This window comes from Sorex fumeus, unplaced genomic scaffold, assembly GCF_029834395.1.
Source record: "Sorex fumeus unplaced genomic scaffold, SorFum_2.1 ptg000024l, whole genome shotgun sequence".
NCBI lineage: Eukaryota > Metazoa > Chordata > Mammalia > Eulipotyphla > Soricidae > Sorex > Sorex fumeus.
The window spans coordinates 12,564,179-12,580,806 of NW_026606081.1; the positions used below are offsets into that span (position 1 = coordinate 12,564,179).

The following is a 16,628-nucleotide window of genomic DNA, read 5'->3' on the forward strand; positions in this document are numbered from 1 at the left end:
TGCAAATAGAAGAGTAGAATGAGTATGATTAGATAAAATTCCTAATATATATGAATCTATCTTTCTTCCTAATCAATTAATTGCTCTTGTAATATATGATATTAGGGCTGGAGCAATAACATAGCGGGTAGGCTGTTTCCCTTGCATGCGGCTGACCCTGGTTCAATTCCTCCACCCCTCTGGGAGAGCCCAGCAAGCTACTGAGAGTATTCTGCCCGCACGGCAAAGCCTAGCAAGTTACCCGTGATGTATTCGATATGCCAAAAACAATAACAAGTCTCACAATGGAGACATTACTGGTGCTCACTCGAGCAAATCGATGATAAAGGGAGGACAGTGCTACAGTGCTACAGTAATTTGTAAAAAATTTATTTTTGGTCTTGGCGAGAAAAAAAATTCCAATATTCAATTATCTCTTGGACATGGAATTATTTCAATTTTATTCAAAAAGTTTTCTTTCTTCAACTAATTATATAATGATATTTTTGTTAGTTAATGATCACATTCATTTTTAAAAATGATTTGTATTTTCTATGTCAAGACATTAATTTTAACATAAAGTGATTATATTCATAAATAATTGTTAAGAAAACAAATTATGTATACAAAATAAAGCTCAAAGATATGAGGGCTAAGGACAAACTCTGAGTTTTTGAACAAGAAAAAAGAAAGTCAGTAAAATAACAGCATAAACAATTGTAGCCCAAGCAGTATGATTGATGATAACTAAGATATGGTTAGAAGTAGAGAGGTTAAACTTACTAATTGTGTTAGAAATAGAAAGGAAGAAAAAAATTGGTAGAGATTGATGGCAAAATATGTATTATAATAAAGTAATTATATTTGTTATTAAATCATTACTAATATTAAGCTGCAACCAAGAGGAATAATTATTTAGAATATGTCAGCTCCATTAATAAGTCACTAAGACATAATCTTGCTAAATCACTACAACATCTCTGCAAAGAATACTTTTTTCTGAAATAGAGTCATACAAAGATAAGACAAATGCCCAGCATGCATATAAGGCCACAGTCAGGTTCAAATTTCTGAACTACATATGGACACTCAAGCACCAACAAGCATCACCCCTGAGCACAGAGCAATGTGTAGAACCTCACAAAATAAATATGTCTAGAATTAAAATTTTTAATTTAGATATCATTACAATAAAGAATAGGTTAAAATTGATAGATAGTAAATAGTAGTCAAGTTTCAAACCTAAGCTTTGTGGTCTTAAAATCCCTCCTAAAATTTAAATATTCTGTCTTTCCAAAGTAGGTCAATTTTGGACAAGATAATTGATTAAAGTCATCACAACTATAATAATGATAAATCTTTATGTAGATTCTACTAAAATTCAAGTATGGTACCCTAAAACAAACCTTACAAAATTTTTGTAATTTGAGTTTTTTAAAGAATAAAACTAAGTAGTTTATCTAACTATGTTAAGTTTTTTATATTCCCAAGTAACTTGCAATAGGCATTTATATTCTTTACTTTTTCTTTTTCAAATGAAAAAAATTAAGAGCAAAATCTTTGGTTACATTATTGATGCTTACACAGAAAGTGATGAGCCAATATTGGGACCTGAGCTCAGAGCTCCATTTGATTTTCTAGTATATCAAGATATTTTCTGGTATGTCACCAATGCCATCCTTTGATGTTGAAGCAGATGATAGATTGACAAGAATAAATTCACCTCCTAATATACCTGCAGAAGGGAAACCAAAATGTTTATCTTCTCATGACATTGCTAATGGATTTGAATTATAAGTGAGATAAGTGAGAATCAGGCTGAATATAAAATACATAACTTACAGTTTTATGATTGCAGCTCTTAAGTACAAAAATTAATTTTTAACATATAATAGGAGAAATAAAAGGACAGATGATAATCTGCAGTTACATTATAGATTAAAAAATAACTATATAATTTCATGTCTGGAGTGATAGCACAGCCGGTAGGATGCTTGCTTTGTACTTCGCTGATTTGGGCTCAATCCTGACATTTCATATGGTACCCGAGTACCGCCAGAAGTACTTTCTGAATGCAGAACCAGAAGCAACCCCTCAGCTTCACCAGATGCAGCCCAAAAAGCAAAAAAAATAAAACAAAATAAAACCAAAAAACCATGTAAGTTCAATCTTATGCTTATAATAACAATTCTATTTTTTCTCATTCAAATAAAATTTAATTATTCATATGGCAATTTATATTAAGAAGAAAATATTGAATTTAAATCTACTTATTTTTATTGTAGTTGGGGTAACATGGTTACAACAGCGTTAACATTTATGTATTTGGTGTGCAAAAATCACTGCACTTCTACTACCACTAAAGTACCCAACCTCTTTGTCACTGCCACTATATCAATTTTTATCTGAATAAACCAGTAGATATAGAATTAAAAACTTTCCAAGTGACCAGTAAAACAAATCAAATAGAGGGAGCAAGAGCCTGAAAGCAGGCTCCTGGTCCCTTGCAACCCAAGCAACCCCTGTGACTGGTCTTAGGTATTGAATCTTAAAGCCCAAACATCTGGATCAAAAGGTTATCACAAAGCTTGTTCCACTACGAGAGACACCTATTTATAAAAGTTTTGCCAATATTAAATATGCAGAGGAAATAATAAACATGGGGCTGAGAGCGATAGTACAGCAGGTAGGCCATTTAAATGCTTTGCACATAAACAACCAGGGTTCGATCCCTGGCATCCCATGTGGTCCACAAAACTTCCAGGAGTGATTCCCGAGTGCAAAGTAAGCTCAGTTCCTGAGGGCAGGAGTAAGCCCTGAGTATCACTGGGCATGGCTCCCCAAAACTTTTATATATATATCACTTGATCACTTGACTTCCCGTTACTCATCGATTTGCTTGAGCAGGCGCCAGTAATGTCTCTATTCGTTCTTGTAGCGTGCTAGTGCAGCCCAATGGCATCTATTTGTTCTAGGAACACGAAGAGCCTCAAACCGATTGTTCAGGGTCTTGAGGAAGAAGTCTGACCATCTTGTAGGTGGGCGGCCATGCAGTCTTTTGACGTCCCATGGAATCCAGGCAGTAAGAGCTTTAGTCCAGTGGTCGTCTCCAAATCTCATTATGTGACCAGCCCATCTGATTTTCGATATCTTGCCAAACAAGACAGCGTCCCTGATTCTTGACCACCATCAACAGAGGTCGGAACTCAGGATTCTTTCTCTCATTTGAGTGAAATGTCATACTCCAAGCATAGCTCTTTGATTTCTCTTTGGGAGACCCGAATAGCGTTCTCATCCTATTTTCATAGGGCCCAGGTCTCTATATGTATATATATACACATATGTGTGTGTATATGCACACATATGTGTATATATATACAATATATATAGTTCATATATATTCACATATATGTGTGTGCACGTATATATGTTTATGCAATATACATGTATATAAAGGCAATAGCACAGTTCAAATTTGATATCCATTTCTTTTATTCCTAATCTGGAGTATAAAAAAAAATGAGCATGCGTCCCTGATTCTTGTCATATACATTTGCAACTTCTACAAAAGAACTATAGTACCCTGCATTTACTAACTAAAAGAAGCCCTGAATATTTACACTTTCACAACTTTAAAAGGAAAGCAAAGAACCTTCAGTGTTTACCACAGCAGTTCTAGAGAGATCACGCACCAAGCAGTGTGAGTGGTCCAGACAAACTCCTCCCCAGAAAGGGAAAGGGTGCTACCTTTTATGCACGCTTCGTGCTTATCATACAACTTCTGCTTTTTATTGTGTGTGAGGGTTGTTTTAGGTTTAATGTTTTATTTAGTGTGGTGTAATGAATTAATTTGAGGGTCTGGGAATGCTGAAATATATTTCCATAAAGATTAGTGGTAATTGATTCATTATTTTGTCATATTTTGTCTTAGGAAAGGATTCCCAGGAAGACTGTACTTGCAGAGAGTAGGGGAACCTATGTGGAACTTAGATTTAAATTTATGACATTTTTTTCTTTTGCCCTCAAATAGTGTAACAGTTGCACAGATATTTCCATAGTAATACCTTGGGGGAATACTCCAGAACATTTTATTTTGGCAGGAGCTACAGAATTTATGGACTATTAATGGTGTGAGATTTAGCCAAGAAAATCCCTGTGAGACAAAATATTTTAAGTCATGTGTCAGCTTATATGTTGTAAAATTCTTGGCTTTCTGAATATATTCTCTTTTTTTTTGTTCCTATAAAGTGAACTTAATCTTTATGTCTTCCTCCAACACTTTACTGTGCTTCGGGACGTTATGTCTAGAAGGCTGTTATTCTCAAAAACTCATGAAATTCCATTCCCTGATGACCTATATTGAAGGTTGACATAACTTATATCCCTTTCTTTACTTGTTTTATCTTGTACTGCATACCTGGAGGTGCTCCAAGACTACTTCTAGCTATGATCAGTGTTGCTCCCGGTGGCGCTTGAGGAACGGTGCCAGAGATTGAACCCCGGCCTCCCACATGCAATGCAAGACTCAGCCCTGATGAGCTATTTCTCCAGCCCCTCTCCTACTTAACTGCTGTTGAAATTTATCATTCATCTATCTCCAGTTGTCAGTTATCATTATTTCCCCCATAACTTGTTTTATAGCCCAACATTCTCCAGCTTTACTTGTTTCTATTAAAGGTAAAGGTAAAGGCCCTCCCGTTGATCGTCAATTTGCTCGAGCGGGCCCAGTAACGTCTCCATTGGAGACTTTGTTGTTACTGTGTCTGGCATATCGAATACTCTCGGTAGCTTGCCGGGCTCTCCGAGAGGGGCGGAGGAATCGAACTCGGGTCGGCCATGTTGGCCGCTTGTAAGGCGAACGCCCTACCCGCTGTGCTATCGCTTCCAGCAGCCTTGTTTCTATTAGCAAAGTAAATAACGTTTAGCATTTGAGGAAGTGCAGTGTTTTGATACTTAGGTTCTATCCCGTACAGCTTTCAGACTCTCGTACCTGGCAAATGCTCACCTTTCGGTCTCTGTCACAGATATATCTGCCTGTTTCTATTTCAACATAGTATAAAAGTTATAAATAAGAACCAGTTAGTAGGTGACCACATCATTTTTTGTATGGAGCATAGATATTTTGGAAAGTGAAAGAGCACTATACAAAACTATTATAAACCTATTTCAGAAAAAAAATGTGAGTCTGCTATTATATTATCAAAAATATATCTTATTAGCAAGTCTTTAATGACTTGAAATTCTTCTATTATTTTAAAATTTGTAATTGTTTCCTACGTGGGTGTTTCTAGGGTTTTTGACGATATTTTTTCACTGATTACAAGAAATAAATTCCTTCATTCATTCCAACTGAACAAGGACCCATTAATAAAGTTTATACTGAAAATTCCACTCATTGTTATATTATTTTGTTAAATTTTTCTGGGGGCGGGGGAAAGAACTTACACAGATCAAAGTCTACCTGAATAGATAAGATGTTTTTTTCCCCACAGATAAAAGCTTACTTATTGTAGTAGATATTTTTCCCAAAGGTCTAATCATTATCTACGAATCTCCAAGATTTTCTAGACATATTTCCAAAGTAACGTGCTCATCTATCATGCTTGATTAATTATATCTTATGCAACTTATTCCCAAATTGATATTTTACATCATTTAGGGTAAATAGCTAGAATTTTTACATCTCAATCTTAGGAGGTAAAAACTGCAATTATTTTTGCCATTGCACCTATAAATTTTAGTATTTAAGTGATCTAGTGGATAGCTTAAAGTCTGAGGTGGTATTTCATTGTCCCTCTTTACAGTATCACCAGTTAGATTAACTCACACGTTTTTGTAAATTGTCCCTTAACAGTTTGCAAATTTTAACTTATTCTTTGTCAGGTTAGCCCACATAGTAATTCTACCAGATGAATGCCAAAGGCGTACTCTGATCATTCCAAGTCACTGACCTATTCAAGAAATTTCTATGTCTTCTCTTGGGGACTTATTTGAGTAGAGACATTTCGGGTCTTTATTCATGACTTTCACTCTTCTGCTCTCAAAAGATATTCTAATTTTTATTTTATTTGAATATATACCTTTTAGCCTAAGTGATGGTGTGTTATCTCAAAATTATTTCAAAGTGTGCATTGTACTTTCCTCTATGGAAGGCACTTTTTGAAATTCCATTTTCTTGAATTGTTCCTGTTAACATCTTCTAGGAAAAACAGTTTATCCTCTTAGCAGATTGAAATATTTTTAATTTAATTAGTAACATATTACTTCTTATCTTTAAATATCATTTATGTGATTTATGCACTTGTTTTGTCCTCATACAGTTTTATGTTCTATAAAAAACACACAACACAATTGTTACTCAAGTTTTGAGTACTAGAACACTAAATTTATATTTGGCAATCATAATTTTTAAAATTATTGTACAAATGTGAACACTTAATGTAGGAACATGTGCATAACTTTAATAAAACATTGCTAGATGATTGTGCAAAAACAGTTGTTTACAAGAGTCAGTTAGCAAGTATAATTATACCTACATTTTAACTTGGCTAATACATGTAGAAAGTACAGGTTTATTTTTTACCTGTCACTTTTATTTTACTTTTAGCTATTTTTATTGATTCAGGTTCTGTGATTTACAATACTACAAATGATTTTTTCCATATGCATAGTTTCAACATCAGACCCATCATCACTATAACCAGCCCCAGCCTTAATATCCCCAGCATCCTTGCCTTTCAAAACTACTCTATCCCCAAACTTAGTTATGTGAATAAATTCATCCATTTTGTTGCCTTTGGTCCTTTGTTGCTTTCTTGCTGTGTATATTTATGTCCCACACATGAGAAAGAATGTATCTATCCCTTTCCTTCTGACTGACTTCATTCAGCTTGACATCCTCTAGCATGATCCATGCCATGATACATTGCATGAGTTTTTTTCTCCTTAGAACTTTATAGCATTCCATTGTTTACATACATCACAGCTTGATACATCCATCTATTGTTGGGCATTTTGGTTGTGTTTGTATCTTGGCTATTGCATTTAGCACTGCAATGAACATAGGTGTACGTATATCTCTTAGAATTAATATTGTTTGGGGGGTGTATACAAAGAAGTGTTATCACTGGGAAGAATAGTAGTTCTGCTTCTCTAGTTTTTAATAGATCTCCATTTTGCTTTTCATAGAAATCATGGAAAGCAATATGGAGAGCTGAGAGTGGGTGAAGCTTCTGAAGAATGTACAGATTTATTTCATAAATTCTAGTCTCTAATAGAGTTGGGAGAAGATATCAGGTTCTTTATATTACTTCCTTCGCTATTCATCTGAATAGATTCCTCAGTATGCATGAAAACCGCTGCAGTCATTCATGAAGTAGATTTAATCTCTCATTTTCCTTAAATCATCACTATTTGAACTTACTGTTTTCTCAATGTAGGCCTAATAAATTTTGGCCTGTTATTCAGTCTCTATTTAACCTAAAATGAACTATATTTCATTGCTTGTAGGATGGTATGGGAAATCTGAGAGTCACCAAGAAGGGAATCCGACTTGAAGGTATATCTGAGTTTCTACTTCCATTGTATGTGAAAGAAATTCATTCCCGAAAGGTATGTGGTACTGGCTTTGGATTACTCTAAAAGATAATTTGGTGGTTATATTTTAGCTTGAAATACTAGGATAGAATCCCCTTATATATTTCAATGTGTATTTAATTTCCTTAAACTAAAGAGCTATTTAAAAAAAATAACTAATAATGAAACACATGAAAAGTCAGTGGAGAAAGATAGTTTCAAACTGATAGATGAGAAAATCATATTGAATTAAACAACACTGTTATTTTTGTCTGTCTGTAAAATTTGTTTCTCTGTAAAATTTGTTCCTCTGTTTGTAATGAAGTTTAAAGTACACAGTAAGAGTAATTTCAAAGGGTCATTTGCTACATCATGAATAATATTTTAGAGAAGCATTGACTTATATAAATTATTTTAATTCACTATATTATATATCTTTTCTGCTTTAATGAATGTGCATTTTTAAAAGAAATGGCCAAGATTCCTAGTGTATAGATTAATTTGTGGATGTATATTGCTTAAAGCAAATTAGAATATACTTCCAAATTTTTATTGTGTGTATGTGTGTGTGCTGTATGTATTATCACTTAGTTGCATGCTAAAAATCAAAAGATTATGATTTAGACATTTTTAGACATTTTTCACTTCTCAAAAGGTAAAAATTTTTATTGTGTAAAAAAATATATTATTCAAACTTATTGACATTTTCCTGGGATATGTTTTTATTTGTGAGTCGGGCAAGTAATTTATAAAACAAAATTAATATTATTTTATAAATTGTATAAATTTTATTGTATTACTATTATCTACTTTAAACTAAAATAATGTTTGGTATTACCGATGTTAACTATCAGAACAAATGGATTCCAAAGATACTATAATTTTTCATTGAAAATACAAATTTTTAATATAGCAAAGTGAAAACAGATAAAGGGTTCTTTTTTAATTGAAATGTTCTACTAGGTTAATAATGCCTACTTTATATTTTGAACTTAAATACCTGCACCTGTAGGGCTTTACTAAGACTCTAATAGCTTATGCACTGTTCTAGCAATTTTATAATGAGATTATTTTACTTATTTGATTCTAATTAGGATTGTATACTAATATTTATTGTATACTAATTGTATACTAATACAATCTAATTAGTATCTGAGACAGAATACAAGAATTATAAACCACTTAAAATTTCTCTATACAGATACTACATAAGACACATGAACACCTCTCCTTGCATGACTAAATTATATAGATAATTCAGTGAGGTCAACAGTTTGGTTTTAGTATCTTACCTCTGATGGTAAGTCACCCACCTGCCACTTACTCACAGTTTATTCTTGTGTTTGGTATTACTAAAATTAAATATTGGAGGAATTAAAAAATCACTTGTGGAAATCAGGACAATTCCTAATATGAGAAGGTGAGAATATCTAATTGATAAAACAAGGACAAAAACAGCAACAATTGTTTGTCAAATAGGTCTAATGGATCTTCAGTAATCCTAATAAAATTCCTCATCAGAAAATAATCTTCTAAGATTCTGAGTCAACTTTGAGAGACTCTTTGTAAATAGAACTCAGAAATAATTGTGAGGCTCACAGACAGGTCAAAGAATTTACCTTCTCAGCCAGAACATATTCCAGAGAACACCCTTAGACGTTAACCGGAAGTACGGTGGGGAACTGGGATATATACTTACTCCATCAAAGACCTTTAGAAAATGCATTGATTTTTCAGCACGGAAGATCAGGTTCTTGAACTTTTGAACCCATTACACCGAAAAAGTTCACATCACATATTTAAAAACATGTCTGAAAGTAATTGTAGTCAGTGGAATCTGTATGCTCCCTTCACATCCCCAGTCTGGGCGTGCTCCCAAAGTCTCCTCTCTCCCTGGTTTGCTTTTGACCGAGCAGTATGGCATGATACAGGTGTGATCCAGGTCGACCATCTATCAGTACTAGGCTTACTTCTGAGACAGAACACGAGAATCATAAAAAAAGTTGCTCGAGAATCATATACCACTTAAAATTTCTCTATACAGGCACTACAAAAAGTAAACAATATGTCTTTTATGAGAAATTCCCACTTAGGATTCTCTTGTTCATGAAAGAGGTTGTTTATTCTCTTCCACAATATTACTGCACCCCCCACCCCCCAAAAAAAAGAGGAAAGAAAGAGTTACAGTTTTACTAAGTCTTAGATTGCATTTTGGGCTGGAGTGACAGTGCAGTGGGTAGGGTGTTTTCCTTGTAAGCCGCCAACTTGGTCGACCCGAGTTCGATTCCTCTGCCCCTCTTCGAGAGCCTGGCAAGCTACCGAGAGTATCTCGTGCACATGGCAAAGCCTGGCAAGCTCCCCATGACCTATTTGATATGCCAAACAGAGTAACAAGTCTCACAATGGAGACATTACTGGACCAACTCGAGCAAATTAATGTACAACAGGAGGACCCTGACAGTGACAGATTGCATATTAATAATGTTATTTTTGGTATAAACTTGCTAAATATTCATTTTGGCCTAATAAAGAATGCAAAAATATCAGAAGTCAGTTTTTAAAATGTTTCAAGTTCACTCTTGCATTTTAAACTTATGAATGCAGCATGTTTGCGTATGTAGATATTTCATAATAAAGTACTAAAGTTAATCATAATATAAGCTGTATTACTTAAAGGATACTTAAGGGTATGCAATTTAAAAATATTGTGTATAATAATTTTCATTTGGACATTCCCCCGTTCATTGTAGTTGTGTGTTTTCCTGCATCAGATTGTTGTCTTTTAAGTTTCCAATATTCTACACTGAAATAAATGTTTTATTAAAATTATGTTCAGATAAAATAGTTATCTAATCCTAAACATGGAAACACAAACAGTTGATCTTATGCAGAAAATGTAGTTTCTCTCATATATCTGCACTTATTATTCTAACCTAACAATCCAAGACATAATCAACTTAGATCCTATTACTCTACAAGCTAACTCCTAACTCAAATTCTATTCCCAGTGGCCAAATATCTATTTGATTTTTATCATTATCCATAATGCTTTATTTCCTTTTCCAAGTTTTTTAAGAGTTAATCATTTCTAAGGTGTTAACAAATATTCTACCAAAAAAGTTTATTATATCTTATGCGCTATATACCTTAAAACTCCAAAAAATGTTTCAAAAATAACACTATTCCCTGGGAATAAAATTCTCAGTAAGCTTCTATAAAGTTATATATATATTTTTTTCAGAAAGGAATAGCATGAAGGTGTGGAATATGGGACTAACTTGTACAAATCTTAGTAAGATTATGAGTCAGTCTTGAAGGTGCATGGTCTATATTAGGTCAAATTCTATGTAAACAGCCAGTTTTATTATAATATGAGTAGACTATATTTGGTGAGGTTTCATGAGTCTCAAATTTTAATGTGGATCATGGATTGCTAAATGAAAATTATGACTCCATGGCTCTTAAGATCCTCTCTAAGTATTACTTTGTTTGGAACTTACCAACTATCAGTTACATTTAATTCAATAGCTCTCTCTATCTTTCTCTTTCACTTTTTTCTATTCAAACTTCTTAAGTTAAGGTGATTACCTCATCAATACTACCTATCCCATTGAGCTACTGGACAAAGCAGTAATTCTGCCAGAAAATTTCTACCAGATCATTCTAATTTCAATAACTATTCTCCAAAAAACCAAGAACTTTGAGTTCATTGTACTTTGGCAAGCAGGTTTTTAAGGTTCTGCTTTTCCCTCTTTTTGTTCAGTCTTTCTCCAGACCTCAAAACTGTGCAGTTAATTTAGTTCTGAGTTTACCAGTGTTGCCTCCTGTACTCAATTCTTTAGCAAGACGCAAAGCCTTTTGGAGTCTAATAAACACAGCCAGTTTCTTTTCTAGTCACTTAACAAATTAATCTCCTTGCAAATCTTCTCTAGAAATGTTTCTCTCTCCTGTACAAAGCACTACTATAGAGGCTGGAGCGATAGTACAGTGGGTAGGGTGTTTGCCTTGCAGGCGGCCGACCAAGGTTCAACTCCCAACATCCTATATGGTCCCCTGAGCACTGCCAGGGGTAATTCCTGAGTGCATGAACCAGGAGTAACCCCTGTACATTGCCAGGTGTGACCCCCCAAATAAATAAATAAATAAATAAATAAATACACAAAAAACACTACTATATTAATAGATCACTGCATCACTGTCAACCTGTTGTTCATTGATTTCCTCGAGAAGGCTCCATAACGTCTCCTTAATCATAGCCCTGAGATTCTAAGAAGTGCCATATTCGTGACTCTTTCAGGGTCAGAAGAATGAGACCCATCATTGTTACTGGTTTTTGTCATATTGAATACATCACGGGGAGTTTGCCAGACTCTGCCATAGGTGCAGGATACATTTGGTAGCCTACCAGATTATCCAGAGTAAGAACTAGATAATAAGATGTCACAGAGCCACAAATGCTGCCGTGCGCTTCTGGGAGCAGGGTTTTATAGTCTCTGGGTCTTGGCCATTGATGGGATTACAGGGCTCTGGGGTCAGTTGGTGGGTGTAATGCCTACATACTGGAAGATGGGGTATCTGGGTAGAGGAGGCCCAGTCCCAATCCGAGCAGGGTTGGAGATCTACGCCCTGGGTCCCGCACACCTGGTTCCAACGGCCAAGACCCAGAGACTATAAAATCCTGCCCCCGGAAGAGAACAGTGCAGAGTCTCCTGCCTCCACACCTGGCTGTCCTCACCAGGGCCCCTTGGAGGAGGTTGGGATGAGTTTCCCTCCACACCCCAAGCAGAGCCCCGGCAGCTGAAGACCTCCAGTTCTAGCCACATTCATGCTGAAGACCACTCTCCACATGTTCGGACAAGTCTCATGCATGAAGGAACTGGCAGATGATATTTAATATTTATTATTATTTTATTGCCATTTACTTTAAATTTATGTGTTTAGTATAGGTAATTTAATATTTTATTACAACATCTTTACTCATTTTAGAAAGCATAGTCATGTAAAATCACTATACAAAGAAAAAATAACTATGGGATGGTGATATCTCAGATAAAAAATAGATGGAAATAGAAACACTTGATTTAGAATTAATATGTGAAATGCAATAAAATAATCTGAAATAAATCGGGAATAATTTTTAAAAAATGCCACAAAATTTTTTTACCACAAGAATTTTTAATCTTGTTTTCATGGTTAAGAATAGATTATGAATACCATTACAAGCTAGATGCATTAGCTCCATGTATTAATTCAAGACAGTCTTCATTAACTCCCTGCAGTGCAATTTTAGATGATTAGCTTCTCTCCAATTTGTCCTCACCTTTCTTCATTTTCAATTTTTTGGTAATTACATTATTTTTTCTTCATCAGAGTTCATAATATTTACATTCTATTCTGCGATTTTAATTGCCTTGGAACTTGGGTCCTGATTTTGCATATAGATGGTTGCAGGTTTCAACATCACTCCTCCTTTCATTGTGGAGTTTTCATTCCTAACTTCATTTTCAGAATCATTCAATTCTTCCTTGTTTTCATTAGTAATTAGCTTTATTAGTTTGTCTGTAAGTCTTGAAATTTCTATGCAAAAATTAATGCCTCATTGTTTCCATTCTTATTTGGGAATTTACTAATTTTCCATCTTTTCTTTTACTTTAAACTCATTCTTCCATCAAATGCTAGTACTGAATATTACCTAAAAACATTCTGATATCTGGTAGATACTTTTCTCCTGGGATTTCAGCAAGTTATTCCTGATCATTTTTTAGCATTCTATTTAATTTAGTTTGTGAATTTTATTTGGCAGCAGTGATAGAACAGCGGGTAAGGAGTTCCCCTTGCACATGGCCAACCTGAATTTGATTCCTACGCCCCTCTTGAAGAGTCTGGCAAGCTACTGAGAGTATCCCACCCACATGGCAGAGCCTGGCAAGCTCCCTGTGGCGTATTCGATATGCCAAAAAAAGTAACAAGAAGTCTCACAATGGAGACGTTACTGGGCCTTCTCGAGAAAATTGGTGAACAACAGGAAGACATTGCAGTGCTATAGTATGAACTTTATTATATCACCCATTTCGGGTATGTTTGTTATTAGTATTTTAAAAAAACAACAACAAAAAATCAGTAGTTCTTAACCTAGATCATCTTTTCCCTACACAACTGTCATAATACCCTTTTATTGGGGGTCGGGGGCGTGCACAACTAGCAGTGCTCAAAGATTACTCCTGGTTCTGTGCTCAGGGATTATTCCCAGAGAGAATCAGGAGACCATTTAGAGTACAAAGGACAGGACCCAGTTAAGCAGTGTGTATGAAAGCCACCCTACCTTTTCTCTACAGGCCCAATTTCTCCATTTATTTTGAACTATAATCTCCCTCTGGATTACTGTCATAATACGTCATAATATCGTGTTCTTCTTTCATGTCATTAGTTATTTTTCACCATATGAATTTCCACTTGCTTTATCTAAATTGTATTTTGCATGTAGCACTGTTATCCCATTGTTCATCGATTTGCTCGAGCGGGCACCAGTAACATCTCCATTGTGAGACTTGTTACTGTTTCTGGCATATCAAATATACCATGGGGAGCTTGCCAGGCTCTGCTGTGCGGGCAGGATAGTCTTTGTAGCTTGCCGGGTTCTCCAAGAGGGAGAGAGGAATCAAACCCTGGTCTGCTGCGTGTAAGGCAAACACCCTACCCGTTGTGATGTATTGTATTTTGTATACAAAATATAATTTTGAGTCTGAGGAACAAGATCCACAGTTTCCTTTTTACATCTAATTTGGCTGTTTATTTTTTAGCAATGGTCTTATTAAAACTATTTTTTAAAAAATTAAAGCATAAAGGATTTACCTCACATAGTTTGAATTATCCATACTGCATTTATTTTGTTGTTGTTGTGTAGCTACTTGAGGAGATCTTTATATAAAGTATCTGTGCTAGAGATAAGTTATTTTAAATGCGTTAATCTAGCTAGTCCTTTCTGCCTTTTAAACTCACTTCTAGATTTTATAGAGTGGCATATTCTTGTTTGATTTTTCCAGTACATTTCTGGAAATATATATGTGGCCACCATCTTTTCCTCTATACAAACAAACACATGTGAGTTAGACATCTGAGAAATATGCTTTTCTAGAGAGATTATGAGAGCAGGTAGGAAACACACCACATGAACAATCTTTTTTTTTCTGCAATGAAAAATCCTTTTTGTCCTACTCAACATTATAACAATTTTTAATCAAAAAGTGTTGGCTATTCCAAGAAAAATGATTTTCAAAGAAAATTGCAGCTTAATAGGTTAAGTTGTGAGGAAAAAATGGAAAGCTTTTTTATTTTTGCTTACTATATCCTTTCTTCTTTGGTTCTACCTTTCTCCTGTCTATCTGTCTCTGCCTCCCTCTCTCTTCTCTTTTCATTTCCATTCTTCCTTGTTCCTTCCCTCCCTCCCTACTGTTTTTCTTACCTCCACACCGAATGTAATAATTTGAAAAGCCCATTTTTCTCTTCACTGATTTTCATGTATTGCTATTCTATGATGTGTACACAGATTTTTTTCTGGTCACTCTATACTGCTCTATTGATATATTTAGACTAAAATTAAAATGTCACTTTAGAATGTTTTTTAATAACTGTTAGAGCATATTCCTTTTTATTACTTTCTCTCAAAAGCTTTTGCCTATTGTGCTTTTTCTCTTCTAAATGAACTTAATAATCAGCTGTCAACTTTCATGAAAATTCCTATTGGGAACTTAATTATGGTTACATTTAATTTGTGGGAAAATGACATCTTTATAGTTTTGAGGTTTTCTGTCTAGGAAAATGGCTGTCTCTCTTTTTCCCTGAGAGAGCTTACTTTGTGTTACTCTGGAACAACTCTTGACAATCTTCTTCATGTAAACATTACAGATTGCTTGCCAATCATTATAGTTCTTATTGATTATGAGAGTGATATTTCCTATTTATTTTTCTTATTCATCTTTATGCTTATGTAGAAAATATGTTCTCTTAGTGTTGTGAACATGATCTGACCATTTTATTGAATCAGTATTTATGCTATTGTATTTCAAATGTTTTTGACTATTCAGGGCTGGAGCGATAGCACAGCAGGTAGGGCGTTCGCCTTACAAGCGGCCAACATGGCCGACCCGAGTTCGATTCCTCCGCCCCTCTCGGAGAGCCCGGCAAGCTACCGAGAGTATTCGATATGCCAGACACAGGAACAACCAAGTCTCCAATGGAGACGTTACTGGGCCCGCTCGAGCAAATCGACGATCAACGGGAGGGCCTTTACCTTTACCTTTACCTTGACTATTCAGATGATCATTTTCTTTTCAGGGGAGACCCTCTCAAGCAGAATTTAGGAAGCCCCTCCTAATAATTCTCTGCTTTTCAGTGTGAAAGCCCAAGTATACAGTGCTGAGCTGACAATTCCTTGTGTTGTCAGTGCATATCTTGGCCTGAGCAGAGCATGGAACCTTCGCAGCTCTATCTTTTAATGCTCAGGAAACTCCACAGCCAATTATATTTTAACAATAACAACAATAAGAGTTAATATTCAGTATCTGAGTTCAATCGTTGTTTCAAATTTTCACTCTGTCAGGTTTCAGTTAAGTAAAGAAATAAAACTATTCATATTTCTAATATATTAAAAAAAATCACACCAGTCCTTAAATTCTTTGGGAACTAAAGACTCATGGTTATTGCTATTCTAGACAAGGTAAAGAACTAAAACCTTTAACACAGTGTTCAACTATTTTCTTATTTTTAATAGAAGCAAAAATTGTTATATAAAATGCATTGTAGTGTTTATAGTGGTAAGATACATGTAGCCTGATTGGCATTTTATCAAAGACTGCATATTGTAAAAGTAGGGTCTAATATTTGCAGGCAGATTGAATATGGGGCATTAGAATGAGATAATTTAATTTAATTTAATATGATGGGAGAAATAGTTTTTCTCTGAATAGTTACTGTTAATCATTGGGGGAGGCTGAGATGAGAAGATAAAAAGACTATGAGTACACATTCTAAATGGTTTATTTTGTCTGTAATATTAAAAAAACACTTATTATTTT

General features: G+C 34.8%; 1 protein-coding gene across 1 annotated transcript in view; it reads left to right on the top strand.

The window, feature by feature from the left end:
• Nucleotides 1-16,628, top strand: part of SGCZ (sarcoglycan zeta) — a 1,114,038-nt gene that overhangs the window by 890,545 nt on the left and 206,865 nt on the right. The window contains exon 4 of the mRNA XM_056114214.1: nucleotides 7,489-7,590. Coding sequence (XP_055970189.1) covers nucleotides 7,489-7,590 — 102 coding nt within the window. The remainder of the gene's footprint in view (nucleotides 1-7,488; nucleotides 7,591-16,628) is intronic.